This window comes from Miniopterus natalensis, chromosome 9, assembly GCF_054644295.1.
Source record: "Miniopterus natalensis isolate mMinNat1 chromosome 9, mMinNat1.hap1, whole genome shotgun sequence".
Classification (NCBI taxonomy): Eukaryota; Metazoa; Chordata; class Mammalia; order Chiroptera; family Miniopteridae; genus Miniopterus; species Miniopterus natalensis.
In genome coordinates, this window is record NC_142089.1 from 11,440,523 (window position 1) to 11,464,796 (window position 24,274).

Sequence of the window (24,274 nt, forward strand, 5' to 3'; positions counted from 1 at the left end):
AATCTAATGCTGCTCCCCACAGCAACCCGCACGTCTAGCCAGGTGACCTTCCCCATTGACTTCTTTGAACACAACCAGCAGCTGACGGATGTGGAGTTTGGTGGTAATGATCTCCTGCAGGTCTACAATGCACAACAGATAAAGCACCGGCTAAATTCCACTGGCATGTATGTGGCCAACACCAAGGTGAGGACTGGGTCAGGCTGGGTTCAGTCCCTCATAAACGGTATTGTTTGAGAACACGTTCTCTTTTTAGAATGCAAGTATAAAGTATATACTCACAGCCACTAACCCTTGATTCTAGTTAAGTGGTCCCTGCAGTGAATGAATGTTCTCATTCCCATGCAGAAGGGCCTCTGAACAATGTTACTAGCAGGGTTACGGTGCAGAGGGCAGGGGGTCTGGTTACTGGTGGGGAGAAGGAAGCCTGAAATTGAAGAGAGTCTGCCCCCTGCCTCAATTTGCCCATCTTTGGAAGCAAGGAAATTGTTACTGGGAGTTAAAAGAATGAAGGACTTGCCCGGGATCACACATTGAGACAGGAAGGTCTACAGTCCTGCCTTTAAGACCTGTATTCATTCTCTGATGTGAGCCTTTCCTCCCTGCAGCCCGGTGGCTTCACCATTGAGATCAGTAACAACAACAGCACAATGGTGATGACAGGCATGCGGATCCAGATTGGGACCCAGGCAATTGAACGGGCTCCATCATATATTGAGATCTTCGGCAGAACGATGCAGCTTAACCTGAGTCGCTCCCGTTGGTTCGACTTCCCCTTCACCAGAGAAGAGGCTCTGCAGGCTGATAAGAAACTGAACCTCTTCAGTGAGTCTTCAGCCCCTGGCACAGACTGTATCCTTCCCACTGTGACTGCTGACTTGGGGGCCACTTCTTGGTGGCTCTCCAGTATTTTGAGATTCCTCTGCTCTGCTGATATCTCTGTGGTTTCTGCCATCATGAAACTGAGCTTCAGTTGAGATATGAAGGAGTCAAGGTGACAGGAAGGGGATATACTTGAGAATGGGAGGAGTGGAGATAGGATCAAACTCTGCGTTAGTGTCCACCCCTGTAGGCTTGAGCCAGCCTTGCTGATGGGGCTGCTTATGTGTTTATGCAGAGAGGAGGCAAGATTAGCACATGGAATCCCAAGGCTTTCTTAAAGTACAGAGAGCCACAGGCCATGTCACTGAGAGGTGGTCGGCGATGCCTTGCCTGGCATTCCTATTGAAAACTTTAAACCCTGAGTACAAATCCTGAGCCTTTCATAAGGCTGGCATCTTTCTCTAGTGTGTACTGGCTACCTGTGTGATGCTGTTAGTGTGAGTGATGATGATTTGTGCCTTGAACAAAGGGAGTGCTCAGAGCTCCCTAGGGGTGGGGGGAGGGCTATACAGTATCCTGATAGCACCAGAGGGTCTGATCCATACAGCGATGGTTAGCGACTCTTCCTCCTTCCATGTGGTAAACCTCATAGGCTGTGGTCAGTGGAACTGTTCGTTCATGTATTCAGCATCTGTACCAAGATTAAAGTGCTGCTGAAGTTGCAGGAGATAAGATCCTATGTGATTTGCTACTTTGCTTAAACTTGGTCTGGTCTTTGCTTTGGAGGCGGTGGTGGTAGCCCTTCAGATAATGTACTTCTTAATGGCTTCTCTTGCTTATTACAGTTGGGGCTTCAGTGGATCCAGCAGGTGTCACCATGATCGATGCTGTAAAAATTTATGGCAAGACTAAGGAGCAGTTTGGTTGGCCAGATGAGCCCCCGGAAGAGTTCCCTTCTGCCGCCGTCAGCAACATCTGTCCTTCAAACCTGAACCAGAGCAATGGCACTGGGGAGAGTGACTCAGCTGCCCCCACTACGACCAGTGGAACTGTCCTGGAGAGGTACCTGCAGTGGCAGGGCTTGGCTTCAGTTCTCACCGTTTTTCACTCTCCCTGCAGAACTTTGAGAGAGTCAGTCAGTCTCTATTAACTGCCCCAAGTCCAGCCTGGGATTTTCAAGTTTTTACGCAACTCCTGACACTCGCTGTCTCCTTAGTGTGCAGACAAAGCTTGAAAGTGTGCTGAGAGCCATCTGACTCCAGTCTGTCCGGGGGCTTCTGTGCCTGTTCTTAATGCTCAGGTACCCTTTGGAGTAGCCAGAGGCTGCTACAATGCCTAAGCCAGTATTGTAGGTTAGGATCCAGTCTTCTGAAATTATAGGGGAAAATCCTCCCTTTCATTCTGGTTTCATCATTTTCTCGTCTTTCTCTGCAGCAGCAATTTATGTGGTAATAATGCTGCGGCCAGAGGCTGGCTGCTGGGCCTGTCGCAGAGTCCAGAGACTCCTGGGCTCCCTCCAGTGGCCTTCTTAAGCACTGCACTTGGCTTCTTTGCGCTAGGTAGCTACTGGTTTGCCATGGCAGATGGAGTAACTCTCGATGTAAGATGTTGAGTTTCTTACATTGTAAGTCGTAAGAGTAGCCTGGCTTGAATCACTGCCTCCCGCCAGCAGCCTCCCCCTCTCCCTTCCCTCTCTCTTTCTCTGTCTTTCTCTCTTCCCCACCCTATTCTTATATTGTTTGCTTAGGATGTGTTTCCAGGTTTCTCTGAGCTTTACATTTTTTTCCTTTTTTTTCTTTGCTTCTCCCCCAAGTTCTGAAACTGAGTCCCTAACCAAGCTGGACCGGTTAGTATGCCCTCTTTCTTTTCTCTGCACGAGTGAGCGTGTGTCAGAGCGCTGTAACCCGAGGCGTGGCTTTGCGTTGACCCTGCTTCTGTGGCAGTCCTGCTTCCTTCTGTCCTGGTCATTGCATGGCTGCAGAGCTGTCCGTCAAAGTGGAGAATGCGGAGGGTTGTCCGTGCACACTTGGTGTTGGCCGCTTCAGACGTCGTTGGCTTTCTCTTCCTTCCTCCGTACCTCTCTGTGCCCTCTCTACCGTGCATGAGAAGGGCGGCCAGGGGCGGTGGGACAACGGTGAAGTCCTGCCATCTGAACAGCCAGCGGAGAGCATATCTGCCGGACTTCGTTTTCTGCCTCTGGTCCCTCTTCCCGAGCTCTTTATTGTCTTCCTCTGCCTTTGACCTTTCTCTCCAGCTGCCTTCTCAGTCCTTTCTCTCTCTGTCCGGAGCGTCGGCTGTCAGTGTTGGGCTTTTTACTATGCCACATTAAAGTCACCGGAGTCGGCCCCGGGGAGCATGTTACTTGGTACCCTCCAACAGTTGGGTGTCCTGTTCTTTCCTAAGAGAAAATTGCTCAGGTTTCTGAAAGTGCTTTGTAGTATCCTTTAAATGTTGGCAATTGGCATGCTTCTGAAAATACAGTTTGCTCTCTTCCCCATACTCAGGGACTCTTTGGAAGTGCCTTTATGCATTTTCTAGGAGGTATAAGTAAAATATAAGCTAACCTTCCCAGTATAAGATGGCTTTAACCTTTCCCCTCGTGTATGTGTCCCTTTGCCTGTGGTCTGTGGGCACCTGGGCTTCGGGTCCCATTGCATCAACACTATTAAGCCCATCTCAGTGATCCTGCCACAGGCAGCAGAAGGAAGCACATTTATCCTCTTTGAGGAAGAAAAGCCCTGTCTATGAGTTACGGATTATGAACATGGCCCCAGGTTGATCTCCAAGCAGGAGCCAGGTTTCTTCTGGCCTGTAACACAAAGGAACGATATGCATGGTGCCTGTGGCAGGTCTTCTTGTGCTTTGATTTTGTATTTGGTATTCATTAGCTGTCCCCAAGGTCGAGACTATAGTTTATGCAGGCTAAAGCACAAGGCCGAGAGAAGGGTGGTTGTACTCAAGCCAGCTTTTCTGTCTTCCTAGGCTGGTTGTGAGTTCTTTAGAAGCCCTGGAAAGCTGCTTTGCTGTTGGCCCAATCATCGAAAAGGCAAGTTATTTTTTCAAAGTACGTGGGAGCTCTCTGGAGAGATAGGAAGTCAGGGGGAGTCATCAGAGGCCCCAGGGCCTCGCAGCTAAAGAACTTTTGTGGCTCAATCTTGATTTGCAGAGAAGTGCCAGAGAAGTAAGTCTTCAGCTACTTTTGGGGGACCCTTAGTGAGAGTGTTTCATAGAATAGGATGAGTGCTGGTAAAAGAACACCACTCTGGGAGTCATGAGCTTGGACTCAATATCTGCACCTGTATTGTGGGAGGATTATAATTTCTGAAATTGTTTGGATTTTTGCAGTCTGTGGAGCATCACCTTGCCCTGGGGGGCCTAAGAGGGAGGAAGGGCGGGCAGGGCGTAGACAGAGCGTTTGTCAGGGATGTGGCAGGGTTAGTGGTAACCCTGCTGTCTTTCGAATCAGGAGAGAAACAAGAATGCAGCTCAGGAGCTGGCCACTTTGCTGCTGTCCCTGCCAGCACCTGCCAGTGTCCAGCAGCAGTCCAAGAGCCTTCTGGCCAGCCTGCATACCAGCCGCTCGGCCTATCACAGCCATAAGGTAATCGTTCCCTTGCAGGGATGCCTTCTGTAGAAGTGGAAGTTGGGGCTACCGACAGGGAATCAAATATGCTGGCTTTTCTTGTCTAAAGCAAGGGCATAGTGAAATAAGGTGGGGAAGGACTGCATTGAGATTAGACCCAGCCAGTCTAAAGTGTCTCCTGAGAACTTGATGGATATCCCTGCAAACTGAGGACAAGCCAACAATGGGATACTGGTTTGCATTTATTTTTTCTGTCACTCTAATAGGATCAGCAAGATTTAAGAAAGAGAAGGGAAGGACATTTGAAGGAAGGACATTCGAGAGAGTCTTCTCACTGGAAGAGAGCGAGGGGAGGGGACTCATTCAGGAGTTCAGGACTACTGGTGGCTTCTGTCTGCCAGCTGTGGTACCACCCTAATGAGGTGTCCTTGCTTGAGAGGAAATTGTTGAATGGTTGTGGGAGAGGCTGAGGGGGAAACCTGGGGAGAGAGAGTCTCACCTGTAAAAGTAAGTAGGGCCAAAGGCAGTAAATTAGACTGGTTTCCATAGATGGAAAAGACGACAGTTCAGATCCATGAGGAAGAAGCCAGCAGCCCAGATGCCTTGGTTAGCTTTTATGCCTCCAAACCAGAGAAACTGAGAAATATGAGTTTAACCTACTGAACCTCTCAAAGAAAGGCAGTTTTAAAAACACAATCTTTGGGTGATATGACCTTGCAGAAGAATGACTCTTACTGTAGGAAAGAGATCTGGGGTGTTGCAGTTCTGGAGACTTGGTGGTTTCTAATTTTCTTTCCCATCGTACTTTGATACTGATTTTCTGAACTTTTTTTTAGTGCTTTTAATATTTTATGTATTAAGACATTTAACTTTGAAAATTTGTTCCAGTTAGTTTGTGGTAATTAACCTGTTCTCTTAGGAGAAGAGAGCCATCCTGACGATCTGCCGGCTCTCCTCTCCTCTGCTTTAGTACCCAGCTCTTGCTTGTGGTTTATCCTCTGTGATCCTTCCGTTATAGGATCAGGCCTTGCTGAGCAAAGCTGTGCAGTGTCTCAATACATCCAGCAAAGAAGGCAAGGACTTGGACCCTGAGGTCTTCCAGAGGCTGGTGATCACAGCTCGCTCCATTGCCATCATGCGCCCTAACAACCTTGTCCACTTTACGGAGTCAAAGCTGCCCCAGATGGAAACAGGTGAACTTGGCCTATATGGCCGTGGTCCTGAAATCTGCCTCAGACACTTTCTGACCTTTTCACCCTCTTACTCTCACTGGCCTCTGACTGATTTCATGCTCTGAGCCAGGGATTTTATTCTGTCTTTATACCTTGTGGAGAGTGTGTGGCATTAAGATTGTACCATTTTAAGTAAATAGTACTCTTTTCCAGTGCTTATTCCTTGGATTACCCTTGGGTTTATTTAGCTCTCTGGACTTCTATATAATCTGTCACTCACTACCTCTTATGATGTTCAGGGTAAAGTTAAGCTTGGGCCCTGGTTGCTTTAAAGTAATAGGGTCATATCTTTTACTTGCTGTTCTTTTGCCAGAATTTTATTAATATGTGTGGTGGCCGTTCTTAGTGCTCGATTCTTTTTCTTCCTCTCTTCTCATTTTGGGTACCAGACTTGTTTTGCCTTTATCAAATATAGCTTATTGATGCCTTTATAGTTCTTTGTTATTTACATGCACCCATATGCTGTCATCATCTTGTTCTTCCTTCTAATACTATAATCTAGGAATCATTCTAGAAAATCTCAGATGTTTCCTCAGTTTTTAGAAGTTGAACAGTGGACCTGAGGTCTCTGAATCTGCTGTAAAAATCTTGAATGCTCCCCTTCTACTTAACTCTAACATACAATGTTTTCTGTGATATTCCTTTCCCAGACTGTTTTCTTCCTAGATGTGCCTGCTGGAATCTAGGGATAGTTGGCATATTGATTGGGGCCCCACTTGAAACTCCCTCCCCAGGCAAGCTTCCTTGACCTGAGTTAACCTTAAAACAAATTAAATTCCATCTCTGATTTACCGTCGTTAATAATTTTCTTTCTCCTGCTTAGAAGGAGCGGAGGAGGGGAGAGAGCCTCAGAAGCCATTGGAAGGAGATTGCTGTAGTTTCATCACCCAGCTGGTGAACCACTTTTGGAAGCTCCATGCATCCAAACCCAAGAATGCCTTCTTGGCACCTGCCTGCCTGCCAGGTATCATGTTGAAAGGGACACTTGAGTCTTGATAGATAGTGAAGCCAGACATAAGTTTCGTCTTTGAACAGATCAAACCCGTGGCCTTTAGTCTTAAGCATCCGTTTCTTCAGAGGTAAAGTTAGGAAATAGAAGCTTGTGAGATCATTGCGTCTTTCTTGATAGGAATGCAGTGGAGGGGCAGGGAAGTAGAGTTTTCTTGTATCTCTTTGTGTTGGGGGGTGAAGATTTCACGTATGTGTGTGTCCTCAGTCATGTTTATAATTGTTTAATTATCACAATTAAACAGTTGTTATAATTGTTTGATTGAGAGCTTGATTCAAAGTCAGTTCAAAAGGTAAAAGTTAAGTATCAGCCTTGAGAATTATGTTATTTCTAAGCTACCACTGCCTTTGGTATCTAACTTCTCACATTATCCTTAGTGTAAGTGGAAAAGTCAGGATCTGAATAGCAATCTGGAAAAGTAGAACATAGAACAACCCCTGGTGCTCATTTGTGTTTGGAGGGTGCTTGGGCATTAAACCTAAAAAGCATGTCAAGGTCATGTTTGTCATCACTGAAGGTTTGGGGTTAATGGGTAACATTTAGTATCTGCTTATCTCGTCACACTTCTCTGTCCTGTTTTGATATCCAAGAGGGTAGATAAGCTACTTATTTCTGTGATGCAGGATATCTGGAAAGGCTTTTGAGGATAGTTTGGGTGATTAGGAGACTATTAATAAAAGAAACAATGCTGACAGTCTGCATGTGTGTTTTGTTTGTTTTGCTGTGTGTGTGCTAGCTATTTTTGTTAGCTTGACCTTTATGTGGGGATAAGAATTTTTACTTTTGTCTTAGACTCAAATGTTAGAAGATTTTTTTGTTACATTTTTCTCCCCCTTAGGCCTCACTCATATCGAAGCTACTGTCAATGCTCTGGTGGACATTATCCATGGCTACTGTACATGTGAACTGGACTGTATTAACACAGCATCCAAGATCTACATGCAGATGCTACTATGTCCTGTACGTATCATTACAATCCCACACAGCTGGGGAATGTCTGGAAATATATTTTTTTATAAGTTTGCTCAGTAATGAAGTAAAACAGGCTTAAAGGAGATAATGAGAATTAAGAGTTTTGAGTATCCATAAAAACTTTAAGATTTTACTCATCCTGTGGGAAAAAGTGGTTTGAAGAGGTGATGAACTTACTTTGTCTTGTTTAGTGCTGAATCCCCAGGAATGTCCTAGTTATTGCTCCTCAGTGCTAAGTTAGGTGTTAATTAAAATGAGTACATGAAGGATCATCATCAAGATCTACTTCCAGTGACTCTGTCATAGAATCTGAGTATCTGAAATATGGATTTTAGCAGGGTTAAGATGAGCCTGATCATCTGATGCAAAGCCAAAACCCATTTGTAGAGAGCCAGAGTGACTTCAGGAGCAAATGACCTGCCAGTCACCAGAAACTGAAATACAAGCATGTAGTGAGTGGGTCTTATATATACCAGGTTAGGAAATGGGTTTACTGCTGAACTGGGTTAGAAGGGTTGCCAGTGAGAGTAGGTGAGTCTTCCACGTGCATGTAAATGATTGACCATGAGAGGAGAGTGTTTTGTAGACAAGTTTCATGAAAAATATAAAACCTAAGCATGACAGTTTCCTTTCAACCTCAGGATCCTGCCGTGAGCTTCTCTTGTAAACAAGCCCTAATTCGAGTCCTAAGGCCCAGGAACAAGCGGAGACATGTGACATTGCCCTCCTCCCCTCGAAGCAACACGCCAATGGGTAATGTGAGGTCTGGGTTTTAGGCTCACGTGGATGTGGTGGGAAGGGGGGAGAAGGGAGCACGTGCTGCCCGTGTTGACCAGGGTCCTCAAGACTTTTGTTTATATATCCTTTGTTTTTAGTCTACCGTATTCTGTAAAGAATTTATGGTGGCATATAAAAATGCATATAGTAAGTAGAATTAAAATAAAATCAGAGTCAGAATAAATAAAGGTACAATAGTAAAATCAAGCCAAGGATACAAAAAAAGACCCTGCATAGTTGTTATGTGAAGATTGTATATTTGGCTGAAAGCTTCCCAAGAGTCATAGCAAGAATAGCACAAGGACAGTTATAAAATCACAGTGGCTAAAGAAGAAAAGCAGCCATTTTTCAAGAAAAGTAGACTTCCTGGCATAAAAGCTCTACATTAAGGGTCCATTTTGTTGCCTAGGGGGTAGTATCCTTAGTGATCTTCCCTATAGTGTTTGATAGCAGATTTTGCAAGAGATTTCCCTCATGATGCACTTGGACACAAGTTGAGGGCATAATATTTAACATTTTAGTAGCAGCAGTTCTCAAAGCATCTAAATATTATCATTATATTATTCAACTGTCTGATTACTTGGTTTGCCTCAGAAGTAAATTTCCCATGAAAGTCACATACATAATTGTCAAGTTTCTGTTAGCCACATTGTAAAGAGTAAAAAGAAGTATGTTGAAACTAACTAATTAATCTAGTATATAAAAATATTTCAACATGTATTCAGTGTAAATTATTAGTGAAATATTTTGCATCTTTAAAAATGTCTTTTGTGCAGTCTTAATCTAGTGTGTAGTATATACTAATGTCACATCTCCATTTGGACCACTCACATTCTGAATGGTCAGTAACCACGTGTGGCTGGTGGCTACTGTGTGGTACAGTGCAGGTCTATAGGAATGTTCATACTGTGACCTTCAATCATTCTTGAATATCATTTACCTTATCTAAGCTTTTGATGAGTGAGGCAACAGTTTGTGCATCTTTGGTGAGAAGCTAGGGTGCAGAGATGTATGTTTCCAATCAAGGCCATATTCACACGCTTTCCCAGCCCATCTAGTGGGAGGCAAGGCCTCCCATCTTCTGACAACTAGGAGTCTGACTTCTCCCTTATTAGAAGACCTCTCCCCTTCACACAGGAGCTGGCCAGGCAGGACTGGTAGCAGTGTCCTCAGCTTGCATTCTATGGTTTTACGTTTCTGTGCTGGTTCTTCTCATAATGATTATGTAGTGTGAAAACCTCACTGACCCAGTTGTTTTGGAAGCAAATAGTAAAGTAACACCTCAGGCTGCCCTGACAGATAATGGATATTTATTATTTATTTTTCCTATCTTGTCCAAAGCCTCCTGAGAGTTGGTGGGAGCTTGTGGGCCTGCTGGTCTTAGCTTTCTCTGCTTTATGGCAATCCCCTTTGGAATCCAGGGTTCCCCCGCCCCCCTTCATCAGCTGGAAAAAGTCTTTTCCTAAGAGGGGCAAGCTGTCACTGCCAACCCCCTCTTCCCAGACCCTGCAGGCCCAGGAGTCATGAGCTTAACACGCTGGAGTTCACCTCCAAGGTGCAGGTGCCAGCTGGTTGCTTGTCTTAGTTTTCGTTTGCTCCATGACTCCTCATACCACATGCTGAAGGAGGAAAGACCTCGAAGTACCTTCAGGTGACTGGCTTCTTTGACTTAGGAGACAAGGATGATGATGACGACGATGATGCAGATGAGAAAATGCAGTCATCAGGGATCCCAAGTGGTGGGCACATCCGTCAGGAAAGCCAGGAACAGAGTGAGGTGGACCATGGAGATTTTGAGATGGTGGTGAGTCTGGAGCTGGAGAGGGAAAGAGGGGCCCCTAACTCTCCTCCAGTTCTTATTCAGTGGGCTTCCAAAAGCTACCAGTTACCGTGGGACACTGACAGAGCTCTCTCTCTGCAGTCTGAGTCAATGGTCCTGGAAACAGCTGAAAATGTCAACAATGGCAACCCCTCTCCCCTGGAGGCCCTGCTGGCAGGTGCAGAGGGCTTCCCCCCCATGCTGGACATCCCGCCTGATGCAGATGACGAGACCATGGTTGAACTAGCCATTGCCCTGAGCCTGCAGCAGGACCAACAAGGTAGAAGGCAATGCCAGGAACACAGCGGCCCATTGGCCTTGCACAGGAAAGAGGGTTTGGCAGTTACTGATGTGCAGCTGACTTAGCTTGTCCCCAGATTTGGGGAGAGGTTGATCTGGGTGAGAGCTGTTCAGAGATACAGGTGGAGAGTGAGAGGGATTGTAGTAACATTTTCATTCTGGGAGCCAATCTCTTAGTTTCTGTTAGTTTGGGCATTTGGATTGTTCCCTACCAAATCTGTTAGATTCCTCCAGCCTGTGCCCTACCGGAGCTGAAGGAAGCCTTCCACCATCTGTGTAACCAAATGTGATGGTTGGACAGCAGTAGCTGTTGATTAACTTCCTCTAGGCCAGAGGGCGTCTAACGCTGGCGAGTTTAGACTCCTGAGGGCAGCAGGTGGCCAAGGCAGCTTTGTGGATGGGACCTGGAAGGGATGCTGTGCTCACTCTCCACTTGTTTCCCAGGCAGCAGCAGCAGTGCCCTGGGCCTGCAGAGCCTGGGACTGTCCGGCCAGGCACCCAGCTCTTCCTCTCTGGACGCAGGAACCCTCTCTGACACCACAGCATCAGGTAACTGTCCACAGCAAGGAGCATGGCTCAGGGCCCCAGGACCCTCAGGCCTCGTTTCCAATGCTGTGAGAGTGTAACGGGCAGCTGCTTTGACAGGCCATTCTGGACTTCCCGCTTCTGCCTTTGCTCTGGAAACCCGGATGTGGAAGGCATATTGATGCAGCTCGGCAAGGGTGCTCACGGCTTCGCTTCCTACACTTTGCATGCTGCCTGGCTTCAGCTAATTCCCTGAGGAAAGGCCAAGAGAGCAGCTTGCAGGTTGATCAGCTTTAGGGCTTAAATGGCAGCTTTCAGGGTTCTTCATCAGAGTCCTAACATTTTAAGACAACATTCAAAGAAAGACAAGATATAGAGATTATATACCTTTGAACTCCTTTCATTTACAAATAAAAGTGAAGCTGCAAAAAGCCAAGTTAGCTGTAGGTTGGTGTGGCTAACCAGGGATCTGTGAGCGTGGGAGATAGGGATTTAGTGCACAATTCAGATGCATAGGAAATCTTCAGACCTAATTTTGTCTTCACTTTAAATCTCTTGCCTAACTTGATAAGAAAAAAAATTCCTTAGTAGAGTTGGACCAAAATAGAAGCTGATGGAACATCTCAAGAAGCTGCTGGGAAAGCAACCCGAGTAAATTTACGGGTTGACTTGGAGTTTTTCAGATTGACTCTTCCCTGTATTTGTTTCTTTTTTATTTTCCTTTTGGGGGTTTTACCCTGGATAGGTAAGAAAGAGAGATTGGCTGTCACCTGCTGCCATGGCTTGTTGCTTTCCTTGGTCCCTTCAGTTGCTGTCATTTCAGGCTTGGAAGTTGCTGTTATGCTGCTCCAATTGTGTTCCTACTGTGCTCTGTGGCTGTTTTGGCTTTCCTCCCCCATGTTCCTCATCTAGCACTTTCCTCCTGTCTCAGCTCAGCCCTGATCCTGGATGCTGTGGCTGTCTCTGGGGAATTTCCTTGCTTCATTATTAGCATCTGATGAGGATGATTAGGTGTGAACTTTTCCCTTGAGCTCCCCTCAGGGCCACCCGATTAAAAGGAAACACGGGTGATTCAGGAGCTCACAGAAGCGATTCCCTAACATAAGCATGAATTGACTCATACAAAACAAATCTCATTAAAATTCAGGGTTCTGTGCTTCGAATGCTAATGGCTACTTTCCAATCTCAGGAGGTGTCAGTAACACCTACACAATGGTGACCGTGAAGCATTTTAGCTAGAAAACTGAGTGTCCATGTCACAGATTCTCACTGAATCTCTGCACTGTTCTTGCACTGGAATGTAACAGCGAAGGAAATGCCCAGTGAACTGGGTTTCCACTTCTGTCTCAGTACTGTTTGCAATGCACCGTGTGTAGTGTTTGTTTCTGTTAGTTCTTAATGAGCAAAGCAAATCTTTCCCTTTTTCATTTGATCACAGGACAGATAAACTGCTTTGTGTCCTCTGCACTATGTGGTTTGATGCTTTCGCCCCAAGGACGGGTTTTTACCTGTAACAGCTCTCGTTACTCTCTCAGCTCCAGCCTCAGATGACGAGGGCAGCACAGCAGCGACTGATGGTTCCACCCTTCGGACCTCTCCTGCTGACCATGGTGGTAGTGTGGGCTCGGAGAGCGGGGGAAGTGCAGTGGACTCGGTGGCTGGCGAGCACAGTGGTAATGTGGCTTGGGACCCTGATCTCCTTGGGCAGAGGGTGGGGACAAAATGGGAATCCCTGCCTGGGTGCTGGGATTCGTTTCAGCAGAGGGAAGCTTTGGAGACTCATTGAAAGCCTCATGGAATTCATTTGACCTCACCCTTGGAGTTTCAAGTGTTCAGTGATAATAGCTTAAGCTCAGTGAGGTTAATACTGGGATATTTTTTGGTAGCTTTTAATTATCTGATAGTGGAAGAGAGCACTGACATACCTAATCCCAAGTCATGATTACTCTAAAACAATAATGCGATGACCTTGAAAGCCATCGTACTGATGTTTGCTCCTTTTAGGGTAAGATGTTTTGGGCAATCATTGTTAATGGTCTCGATGTGTTAATGTGGCAGGTCATCTTTACCGTGTGCTAGCTGATAGGGTGGGGCTCTAGAATGAGGAAGCAAGACAGCCATTTTGGTTTGATGTTATAAATCAGTCTGTGGATGTGAAAATCTTTTTTGGAGGAGATTAAGAGTAGTCAATAATGTCTAGATTACCAAATCTGTGAAATGGAAATTTATCAGTAGCTGAGATTAAGATTAGTCTTGTAGGTAGATATTGTGTTCTGTAGGGTGGATGAGTGGCTTCTTGAGAGGCATTTACATAGTGCTATGGGGTCAAAAATGTGAATATCATCCTATATAGCCTCACATAGAGGAAAAATTTCTACAGCTACCAGCCATCTAACTGTTGTTGACTTCAGAATGCATTGGGTTCCATCATGCTTTGGGAGTTGATTTGTGCTTTTTAAACCATTTCCCTCCAGTATCTGGCCGGAGCAGTGCTTATGGTGATGCCACAGCAGAGGGGCATCCGGCTGGACCAGGAAGTGTCAGCTCAAGCACTGGCGCCATCAGCACCACCACCGGACACCAGGAAGGAGATGGCTCTGAGGGCGAAGGAGAAGGGGAAGGGGAAGGAGATGTCCACACCAGCAACAGGTCAGGACCTGGTCATTCTCAGTCAAGAGGCTTACTGTGGGAAAATACTTTAGGGATAGGATGATGGATCCATTGCAGGAGGCGGAGTGGGTGATAACAGTGTATGTCTTTTGAAATATAAAGGTGATAAACTCATGAGGCAGTTTAAAATCTTAGCAAGTGTTTTGAATCTGCATTTTTTGTCCTAATTAAAATGACATCAAATCAAATGCAGAGAGAATAGAAAGTAGTTTTTCCCTAAGGCTTTCTTGTGTTCCTTAGTCACTGAGAAGTGATCGTCATGAAAACATATCCTCATGCAAATCTTTCTCGTTTCATCATTACCCAGGCACTTATTTTGTAGCATTCTCTTTAACCATGGCATTGTTATAGGCTCAACAGTGGTAGTTATTAAATATACACTAGAAGTAGCTGCTTGCTCAGCATGTTTATAAGGTAATGGAGAAGACAGAGCCAGTACATGTTTATGTCTAAAAAACACCAGTGGTGGAGCACTTTGCAGATTGAAACTAATCTAAAAATTCTAATCTATTTTCCTCAAGACATTCTGGTGGTGGTTGTGCTGGATTGGTGGAATGAGTATATTCTCTTAACCAAGAGGTCACTAGAGAAATAGGAAGAAAAACCTAAAAATTCACTTGTGATATAGTCTTTGTTAAATTTGTTGAGGCCCACAGTTATCACATTAGTGTAGAAATAATGAGTCAGTATTTTGAACTGAATGATTTTTATCAGAAAAAAGGCCATGGAAGCAAGCAAGCACCAGAGACTGCAGAGGGCATCAGAGTGTCTCTGTTACTATTTCCTCCCATCTCCACTCAGACCCTTGCAGCACCTCTGATGAGGATCGCCTGGCTCAGTGTAACTGATGATATCTTGTTGGAATTTGTTTTTTAACATAAAGGGGTTTTCTACTTAATCTTTTTTATTTTCTCTTTCTGTGATTTCTAGGTTAATTCCATGAGTTCAGATAATGTGGTCTTGCTAGAGGTTGTCAATTTTATTTATAAAAAAACCAACATTTTTGACTTTGATTTTTTTTCTCTCTGTTGTAAGTCTGCTTTCTATTTTATTTTCACTCTTTATCATTTCCTTTCTCTGCTTACTTTTTTTAGTACTTTATTTTTGGGGGTTTAATTTTCCCTTTTTTTTCTAACTTTATAAGATGGAAGCTTAAATCATTGATTTAAACCGGTTTTAAAATACATATTTGAAGCTATATATTTCTCTCTAAAATTCCCTGTAAACTTTGTTTTGGCTGGAGCCCACTTATTTTGTTATGTTGTATTTTCACTGCTGTTCAGGTAATGTTTTCTAAATTCTGTTGTAATTTAGTCTTTGGGCCCAGGGGAAGCATGTTTTGAAATTTCCAAACATTTGGGGATTTTCTAATTATTTTTCTGTTACTGACTTATAGTTTAATTTACTATGGTTGGGGAACAGAATATGTGATTTCAATTCTTTGAAATGTTTTGAGATTCATCATTGTTTCTACAATGATGTTGTATCTTTTTAGTTTTTTAGTTGTTTTTAGCAGGAAGGTCAATTGAAGTAACCTAACCATATTGGTAATAGAAATCTCTAAAGTGGTTTTAACTTTTTTTTTCAGGAATAAGTTAATTAAACAATTAGGTGACTTATTTTAAATAATATAATTGAATTGTTTTTACTTTAAGTCACAATAGAAAGAAATTCTAACATTTGGTAGTGTTTAATTTTTTGGTTAAGTTTCAAGAGTACTAAGAGTTTGGAAAGCTAGTGATCTGGCTTGATCGCGGTCCAGGTCCAGACACGCTCATTTTGCTGGATTTCCTTTGTGTGTGTGTTCATTCCCATGTGTATTCTCCAAGAATGATGATTGTAGCCCATCTCAAAGCTTACGTATATCCTAAAAGTGCAGAACCACTATTCTCCTCTCAGCTTTCTTCGCTTATACCTCAGTCATTCCTGATTGATTCGAATTCATTTGTAGTCCCCCACAGCTGGCCTAATTACTCACGAATGCATGCGTGGCCTTTTATATGTTACAGAATTCTAAAGGACGTTTAGCTTACTCCTTCGAGTTCTTTTTGGAATGATAACCATTATTCAAATAAGACACTGTACTTTCTTTCAGATGTTTATTATTTTGAAAATATTCTTGATAACTGCTAGGATATGTAATATGTGAAAATCACACTTAAAAATATACAGGCATATAGTTTCTTACAAACAGTCCATAAAGTAAAATGAAGAACAGTTTACTATGAGAGTGAATCCATTAATTCATTCAGCAAATAAACTCTTAAATCCGCATAAGACCGTGTTGTGTGTTAGGCGAGACTATCAACCAACTTGTCAATGAGACCCTAATTTATTTTCATATTGCTCCTTTGGAATCAGCATATTCACTAGAGGTCCAAGGGCACACTTAGTACGGAAGCCCAGTTGTATATCTGCAAATGAAGAAGGCTAGGTAGTGGCCAAATGAGTATATGGGAGATCTCCTGGGTCTAGTATGTGAAAGGTAGTGTTGAAATTGAATTTTGCACGAGGAAAAATGATGGACAAGATGTGAGAGGAGCCCAGCTGGGCGTGGCTCAGCGGTTGAGCATCAACCTAGGATCCAGGAGATTGAGGTTCGATTCCCGGTCAGGGCACATGCCTGGGTTGCAGGCTGCAGCCAATCAATGACTCTCTCGTCATTGATATTTCTATCTCTCTCTCTCCCTCTCCCTTCCTCTCTCTGAAATCAATAAAGATATATTTTTTTAAAAAAAAAAAGATGTGAGAGGAGAGTATAAAGTAGTGACTGGCCTTCCTAAGGACTTGGGAAGCATGAGAACAAAAGGATTGGGTCACTGCGCAGCTGGATGATACAGAATTTATAGATAAAAGAATGCCAGAAAATAATGCCTGGAGGCAGAGTAGGGCCATGTGCTAGAAAAAAACCCATAGTGCTTACTGTGGAAGGTTTGATTTTGATACTGAGAATGGCTAGGACCTGATTGCTTGAGAAATATTTTAACTTTCCAGTAGTAGGTTTTCAGTACCATTAAATGTATTTTGTGATAGTTTTGCTCTCTTTTAACAGAGTGAGATTTCTCTTTTATTGCTGGTATACCAAATAGGCATTTATTAACTTTTTTTAATGCTAGGTTTGTTCCTAAGCAGTAGGTGCCTTGTTTACCTTGGGAGCAAGAGGAAAGACCTATATTCAAATGGTAAGAGGTTGTATACTAGCTCATGTTTATGTGTTTTCCTTGGCCTTTTAGGCTGCACATGGTCCGTCTGATGCTGTTGGAGAGACTACTGCAAACCTTGCCCCAGTTACGAAATGTTGGAGGTGTGCGAGCCATCCCATACATGCAGGTACCCTTCAGTTGCCTGGGTCTGTCACATTATAGTTGGACTACCATTAAGCATGCTGACATCTCAAGGCTTTGGTATTAGGTCATAAAACAATGGAATTCAATTTTGAAATGAAAGTCACAGCCCTTCATTTTATAGATGAGAAGCCTGAGGGTCAGAGAATTTTTTAAAAAATGTCCATAGTCATCCAGTTAGTTATTGACAGAGCCAGGAGCAAAAGTCTATTCCAGAGAATCTTAGTCTGTAGAGACTGTTCATTCATGTTATCATCAGAGTATGGTCGTGTGATAGCTATTGCGCCACTAGCTGCCTTCCTCTTGGGCCGAATTGTTCTTTAGTTCTTCGCACAGCACAGTGCCCCATCTCAGTCCACTTTGGACGTAATGTAGTTAGTCTTTTAGTTTTGCAAACTTTTTAAAACACTTTTTGTGATGCCAGGTGTTGGTAAATACCAAAATTTGACTCTTCTGACCCTGGACACTTAAACATTGGATACCTTGGGATTTAGAACCTTTTCATGGATTACCGTTATGATTGACAGGGAAGTCCGGAAGATAAGATCTCTTCTGAAACACCTTGTATTTCGAGTTGTTCTCTAGGGAATTGGCTTTCATGTTTTCTCTTTCTGTTGACTTCTAGGTTATTCTGATGCTCACTGCAGATCTGGATGGAGAAGATGAGAAAGACAAGGGAGCCCTGGACAACCTACTCTCCCAGCTTATTGCTGAACTGGGCATGGACAAAAAGGTAAAATTTAAGAGTCATACTGTGTGAGAAATAGGGATTGGCTAAGATCAGTTCTTCGTTTTTTTATTTTTCTCTTAGAGAACTGCCCCTAGTTTTAGGGGATGACCATCCATTGAGGGCTCTGCTCTAGTTCTCTTGATTCAACAAAAGTTGTTTTCAGTGTCTCCTTTGGCACAGGCATACTTTTGGACCTGGGCATAAATGACGAACAAGATAAAGTCCCTGCCTTCATAGACCTTCTGTAGTTCTCCAGGAACTACAGAACAGTAAATTAGTTGTTTCTATCTTAATATGGCCTCCTAAGTGTATCAGGCTTTTGGTAATCCAGGTGTAGTCCCAGGATAAATGACCTTGTTTTGTCTCTGATTTCCATCTGAGGAACATTTAGTGGTGATAGGCTTGAGGGAATCTTGTTCAGAGAATGTCTCAAGCTTAAAAGTGTGAGCTTCTGAGCTCTGCTTCTGCCTGCAGGATGTCTCCAAGAAGAACGAGCGCAGTGCCCTGAATGAAGTCCATCTGGTAGTAATGAGACTCCTGAGTGTCTTCATGTCCCGGACCAAGTCCGGATCCAAGTCTTCCATATGTGAGGTATTTTTGCTTTGAGCTTATGTGGGGGAAAGGTAAGAGGATTGTCTGGTTGGTCCTAGAGCTGTGGGCAGAGGTGATAGTCCTGTGTTAGAGTAAGGCCATTGTTGCTCCAGAGGAGTTAGATTCTAAGCTGTCACTTCTTCAAGAACAGAGCCTCCATTCTTTTCAGAATCCCTTCCAAGTCCTGATCTTTGCAACAGTTCCCTCCACTGGAGAGGTTAAAGGGTTTGGAAGTTCCATTATTGAAAAGCAGGGGACTGTTCTGCAAGGTGCAGAGTAGCTAAGAGGATTCCCCACTGTATGTTGATATAAGGTATGGTAATAAAGCAGAGAGAAAGCAGTGTGTGTGGTGGAAAGGAGATTAACACAAAGCAGAGAAGGTAGAAATGGAGGCTGAACTGCATCCAATCTTAATGAGCTTATGAGCTGTGGAGTTTCCTGGGATTTGCAAGGCTCTCCTAATGGTTTTATTTACAGCGGCTTTTCTCCTGCTTTTTTATTCATATGATCGCTCACCCCATCTCCTGTGGAAGCTGGTTCTATGATAAGCCCCTACTGGGAGGGTGGGGTTGCTAAAAAGTGCCTTTAATGGAAAGTTTTGTCTACTTGAAATGGTCTTCTTTTCTAGTTGCCCAAGGAAAAAGAAAACCCATGCCCTCCAGGAGGACAGGCTCTCTGGTCCTTGCCTCTTGGCCTCTGGCATGTGTGTGAAGGGAGATTAGTGCTGAGAACTGGTGGGGTTTTTCTGTTTCTTTTCTCTTACCATGCCATTATTCAAAAGAGTTTGGGAAGTGTTTGAGCTAGTTGGGAAACTTTTAACTCAAGAGACCAACTAACTCACTTCCATGGCAACTAACTCTATTGTGAGTGTGTTTCCTCTCCCCAACACCCAGCTGCATTTATAAGCCATTCTTACCTCTCCCTCCCAGTCGTCCTCCCTCATCTCCAGTGCCACCGCGGCAGCCTTGCTGAGCTCTGGGGCTGTGGACTACTGCTTGCACGTGCTCAAATCCTTGCTGGAGTATTGGAAGAGCCAACAGAATGATGAGGAGCCTGTGGCTACCAGCCAGTTGCTGAAACCGCACACTACTTCCTCCCCACCTGACATGAGCCCGTTCTTCCTCCGCCAGTATGTGAAGGTGAGGGCTTTCCCTGGACAAAGAGCCACCCTGTCCCTCATCCAGAGCACACCCGGGGAGTGGAGCTGAAGGAGGGAGCCTGCATTCCTTGGCGCGGTTTACTCTCAGTATGATTTAATAAATGCCCTTCTATGGGGTCCTGAGTCCTGCCACTTTGTAAACCCGAGGAATTGAATGAAATCAAATAGTCATGGTCCTCTCACCTTAGAAAAAGATGAGATGGTACAAGGTCACCTTGTCAGTAGTGGGCCATGCCCTCATGTGTATGTCAGATACTCCTCCTGCTGTCATTAGAGGCCCTTTAACGCACTAGTTTAGAAGATGGACTTTCTGATCAGGTGAGTCTGGGAACAGACCCCTAGGACCAGTTCTCACTAACCATGAGGCTTGGAGAAGTTCTACCCACCCTTAGTAAGCTTTGGTTTGTATGCCTGGAAAATGAGGGTACACAGAGCATCTGCCTTAAACAGTTGTCGTGAGCACTGAATTAGGTGATGTTTGTAAAGCACGGTGCCCAGCACATACCAATGCTCAGTGAATGCTCATTGTTACCATTTCTGTGCCACTGAGTCTGTGTGGCAGAGCTAAATGGGTTGGACTAGCTGTGCTTCTTATTGCGTACTCAGAACTGCTTTGAATAGTATAGGAGTACAACAGGCATAAACTAGGAATCTGATCATGTCCTTCTCTTTTTAATAACCCTTTGGTGGTTTTTTTAGTACTTTTTGGCCCAAACGTTCTTTGAGGATCCAGCTATCTACCTTACTGTCTAGCTTTCTCACCTACAACACCCCTGCATGCAGCCCTACTATGTTGCACATTTCCTCACATGTGGCATGTTGCCTTCGTACATGCTGTCCCTTTGGAAATCCTTTCCTCTCCCTCCCTCTGCATCCCTGTGTTCCCCCAGTTAGCTAATTCCTACTTCTTCCTCGAGACCCAGCTCAGGCATCGGATCCTAGGGAAAACATTCCCCTGCTGTCAAGTCTGATCAAGATAGTGTTTCCCTGGGTTCCCTGTGCACGCATGGAGTCTTCCTTCAAACTGTCAGCAAAGACCATATTTTACTCCTATTTATGCTTCCAGTGCTTGGCATAGAACCAATAAATAACTGGTCATTGAATATGAAAAAGGTTGTGCAGACTCTTCCTAGGGACCACACAGCTTTTAGGATAGCTGTTGTTTCCACTGTCCTCAAATCGCTCTGTACTCCTGCCTGTCTGTGTGCTGTGAACCCAGGATCTCGACTGAGTTTAGTGATCCTGGCCCCCTTGGCTTATTTAAATATTTCTTGTTATTGTGGAAATTTTACTTCTAGGGAATGGACTATATCTGTCATAGAAAGGAATCTTTCCCTGCTATAGTTTTTAAAATATTTTCCCATTCTAATCCTAAGTTTTATGTAAGTAGAATATAATCAATCCAATGTCAAAAACCACAGAGCGAAACGTTAGAACGTCTAAGAGCAGTGAGATCTATCTCTACTGCAACCTTTGCATGTAATGAAATTGCCCAGGAGCCTGGGCCTTACTTGATTTGTAAACTAAACTTGTAGCCAGTGATGGCTCTGGCTGCAAAAGGCGCCATTGACCAGCTCTACCATAAGGTATGCCTAGCGAGCAGTAAACCAGTCTTTTTCTTAGGTATGGTCATGGCAATTGTCAGTCACTGGTTCTTACACAAATGTTTTCCCAGGGTCATGCTGCTGATGTGTTTGAGGCCTATACTCAGCTTCTAACAGAGATGGTACTGAGGCTTCCATACCAAATCAAAAAGATCGCTGACACCAGCTCTCGAATCCCACCTCCTGTCTTTGATCATTCCTGGTTTTACTTTCTCTCAGAGGTAAGTGAGATGAGCAGTGCTAGTGGAGGAGAGGGACACATCATCTGTGACTACCTCTGTGGCCCCGTTTCATCCTAACCCTCATAGAGTGTTTCCCTAGGTCTTACCCTGTGCAGTAGACTACAGGGTGGAACAAAAGTATGTTTACAGTTGTGAGTATGCAAAACAGAGTTTTTCTTGTATTATTATTTATTCATATTGTATTATTTTCCATACGAACACCTGTAAACCTGCTTTTGCTCCACCCTGTGGAAGATGTGCACCAAAGCAAGCCATCCACTTTAGTTTCTGATTCTGTCTATTTAACTTCCCCCACATATAATGATAATAGGCAAGTTTAATACTTTGGACTCTGTCCGGAAAACAGAACATATACTAGTTAAATTAACAGAGATTTTAATATAGGGAATTGGTTAAACGGCCACTGATAGAGCAAAAAGATTAAAAGGGAATGCTAAAGTACACAGAGATAGTAGCTGTAAGCAGCAGCTACCAGCAGCCTTGTGTATGAAGAGGGAGGCCCAGCGGATCTGAGGAGGGGTGCAGCTGCTACACCTCAGGAACTCTGAGGAGTGGAGATGTGATGTGGTTGATTCTGAAAGTACTGAAAGAAGCTGATGATTAGAACCAACTGTAGTTGGTTTGTCCTTGAGTACTAAAGAAATGATGGAGGCTGCCAGGGTAAAGGCTGTGGCTAGGTTAGCAGGCAGAGAGGAAGCAGCAAGTCCCTTCTCTCCCTCCTGCTTTCCAGTGTCCCTCTAGTGCTCCCTTTTGGCACTAGAGGGAGGAGCCAGTTGCAAAGAAGCAATGCAGTTAGCATAATTGTGGACTGGACATCACAGAGCAGCAGGGTATTACGGGGTGAGTTTAGAGCCAGCTGAGAGACCATAGCTTAGTAACCACAGCAAGCATGAGATTAACTCTAGGACGAATGATCTGTTAGCAAACTCCAAGTGACCATTTCAAGGTGTGTGTAACAGCCTCACCTCTTTGCCCACCTCTTTTACCTGAAAGAGAGATTCTGAATGTTTTCCCCCTTACATATTCACTCTGGGTGGGTCGGAGTGCAGGCCAGCTTCCTGGCTGCAAGAAAATAGCTTGGTTTGTGTTTCTCACCAGTTTTTAATAACAGTTCACTAAAAGCCAGGGAGCCAGGGCTTTTACAGATACAGTTCCAGAGTCATTGACTGTGTTGTTTTCCCCACAAGTACCTGATGATCCAACAGACTCCATTTGTGCGCCGGCAAGTCCGCAAACTTCTGCTCTTCATCTGTGGATCAAAGGACAAGTACCGCCAGCTCCGGGATTTGCACACCTTGGACTCCCACGTGCGTGGGATCAAGAAGCTGCTGGAGGAACAGGGCATATTCCTCCGGGCAAGTGTGGTGACAGCCAGCTCAGGCTCCGCCTTGCAGTATGATACACTCATCAGCCTGGTACGAGGGGTGGAAATGGTAGGGTGGGGAGAGGGCATGTGATGAGGGCATGTGAACTGGATGGAGCTGTACAGGGTTCTTAGGTATTTAGAGAACATCATGGACAGGGTTGGGATCAGGGTTCTTAATACCTGAATGAGTGCTACACCACCACATATAGTTGGCTTCAGGGTCTGAGAGTCGTCCCTCGCTTTTCCACCCCCACTTGGCTGTGGTTCCTCTATTATGAGGAGGAGTGGCTTGGGTTTTTTACCAGCGTCATTTGTTCATATCATGGACAGGATCAGCCTGAAATTTGTACACTTCTGATTCTTGTCCTTGAATGCTAAAGAAATTATGTCTTACTACCTGAAGATAAACTGTTTGTACTTTGGGGAGTAATTGAATATGTTGCATAGGAGCATCTAGAAGGGACATCTTCAGTATTAAAGACTCCTAATCTAATATCCTTACTATTGTGCTTTTAGTAAGAAAAAAGTGTACTGGATTGTGGTTTTCCAAGCCATGGCCTATCTTTCCTGCTGCATTATTGAGTGGCCTGGAAACAAAGGACCTTTGGCTGGTGGGAGTTGCACATAGGAGGTTGGCAAGAGCCTTGTTGGTGGGCCTTGGTCCCCGGCTCACCAGGGCACCCAGATCAGCCTTGCACAGAGGGCCGTGTTCAGTTTGCATCTAAAGCCAGGATGATGACCCCTCTAGGCAGCACGTGTGGTACTGAGGGGCTGCTTGGCAGGGTACTCATTTTTGTTGATTGGTTTCCATTTCAGATGGAGCACCTGAAAGCCTGTGCAGAGATTGCTGCCCAGCGAACCATCAACTGGCAGAAATTCTGCATCAAAGATGACTGTAAGCAGTGCTGCTCCTTTGGTTGTTGTTACTCATTCATTCTTTCAAGAACTTTTACTGAGGCTACTTACTATATGCCAAGCACTAAACTGGATGCTAGAGATATAAAGCCAGGAGCAAGATGTGCAGTTACATGCCACTTAACGATGGGAATACATTCTGAGACGTGTCTTTAGGCCATTTCGTTGTTGTGAAAAACATCATAGAATGTACTTATATAAATCTACGTGGTGTAAGCTGTACACACCTACGCTATGTGATATACCACGGTCATATGTGTGTCCATCCTTGAGCAGATTGTCCTTATGTGGCTCATGACTGTATAGACAGAATGCTGCCTAGCAAAGAAGACAAGTAAAAATGTGAAAGAGTGATAAGGGCCAGTAGACAAAATGTAGGATGTTACAGGGGCACAAAGTAGGAGTATCTGACCTCCAGAGGAGTATGTGGAGTCTAGAGAATTATCTTATTCAAGGAAGTGGGGCCAGGAGCCAGTCTCTGGGTGGCGGTACAATACCTGTCAGGCATTTGCCCAGAGGGTATAGATTCCCGGCAGCAGTCCGCAGAGAGAACTAGAGGGAGCTTGGGGCCGCAGGGCGGCCTGGCCGCCTGGAGAAGTTGCTCCTGTGGCGGT

General features: G+C 44.5%; 1 protein-coding gene across 2 annotated transcripts in view; it reads left to right on the forward strand.

The window, feature by feature from the left end:
- UBR4 (ubiquitin protein ligase E3 component n-recognin 4) overlaps window positions 1-24,274 on the forward strand; it is a 118,081-nt gene that overhangs the window by 50,465 nt on the left and 43,342 nt on the right. The window contains exons 47-67 of one of the 2 annotated variants that reach the window (XM_087820201.1): window positions 23-186; window positions 609-825; window positions 1,668-1,884; window positions 3,805-3,868; window positions 4,289-4,423; window positions 5,424-5,598; window positions 6,461-6,601; window positions 7,485-7,606; window positions 8,260-8,371; window positions 10,069-10,199; window positions 10,317-10,494; window positions 10,959-11,063; window positions 12,557-12,712; window positions 13,514-13,688; window positions 16,943-17,039; window positions 17,679-17,786; window positions 18,258-18,374; window positions 19,304-19,513; window positions 21,209-21,358; window positions 22,567-22,794; window positions 23,562-23,640. In XM_087820201.1, coding sequence (XP_087676327.1) covers window positions 23-186; window positions 609-825; window positions 1,668-1,884; window positions 3,805-3,868; window positions 4,289-4,423; window positions 5,424-5,598; window positions 6,461-6,601; window positions 7,485-7,606; window positions 8,260-8,371; window positions 10,069-10,199; window positions 10,317-10,494; window positions 10,959-11,063; window positions 12,557-12,712; window positions 13,514-13,688; window positions 16,943-17,039; window positions 17,679-17,786; window positions 18,258-18,374; window positions 19,304-19,513; window positions 21,209-21,358; window positions 22,567-22,794; window positions 23,562-23,640 — 3,081 coding nt within the window. The remainder of the gene's footprint in view (window positions 1-22; window positions 187-608; window positions 826-1,667; window positions 1,885-3,804; window positions 3,869-4,288; window positions 4,424-5,423; window positions 5,599-6,460; window positions 6,602-7,484; window positions 7,607-8,259; window positions 8,372-10,068; window positions 10,200-10,316; window positions 10,495-10,958; window positions 11,064-12,556; window positions 12,713-13,513; window positions 13,689-16,942; window positions 17,040-17,678; window positions 17,787-18,257; window positions 18,375-19,303; window positions 19,514-21,208; window positions 21,359-22,566; window positions 22,795-23,561; window positions 23,641-24,274) is intronic. The other variant, XM_087820202.1, reaches the window with a different exon arrangement.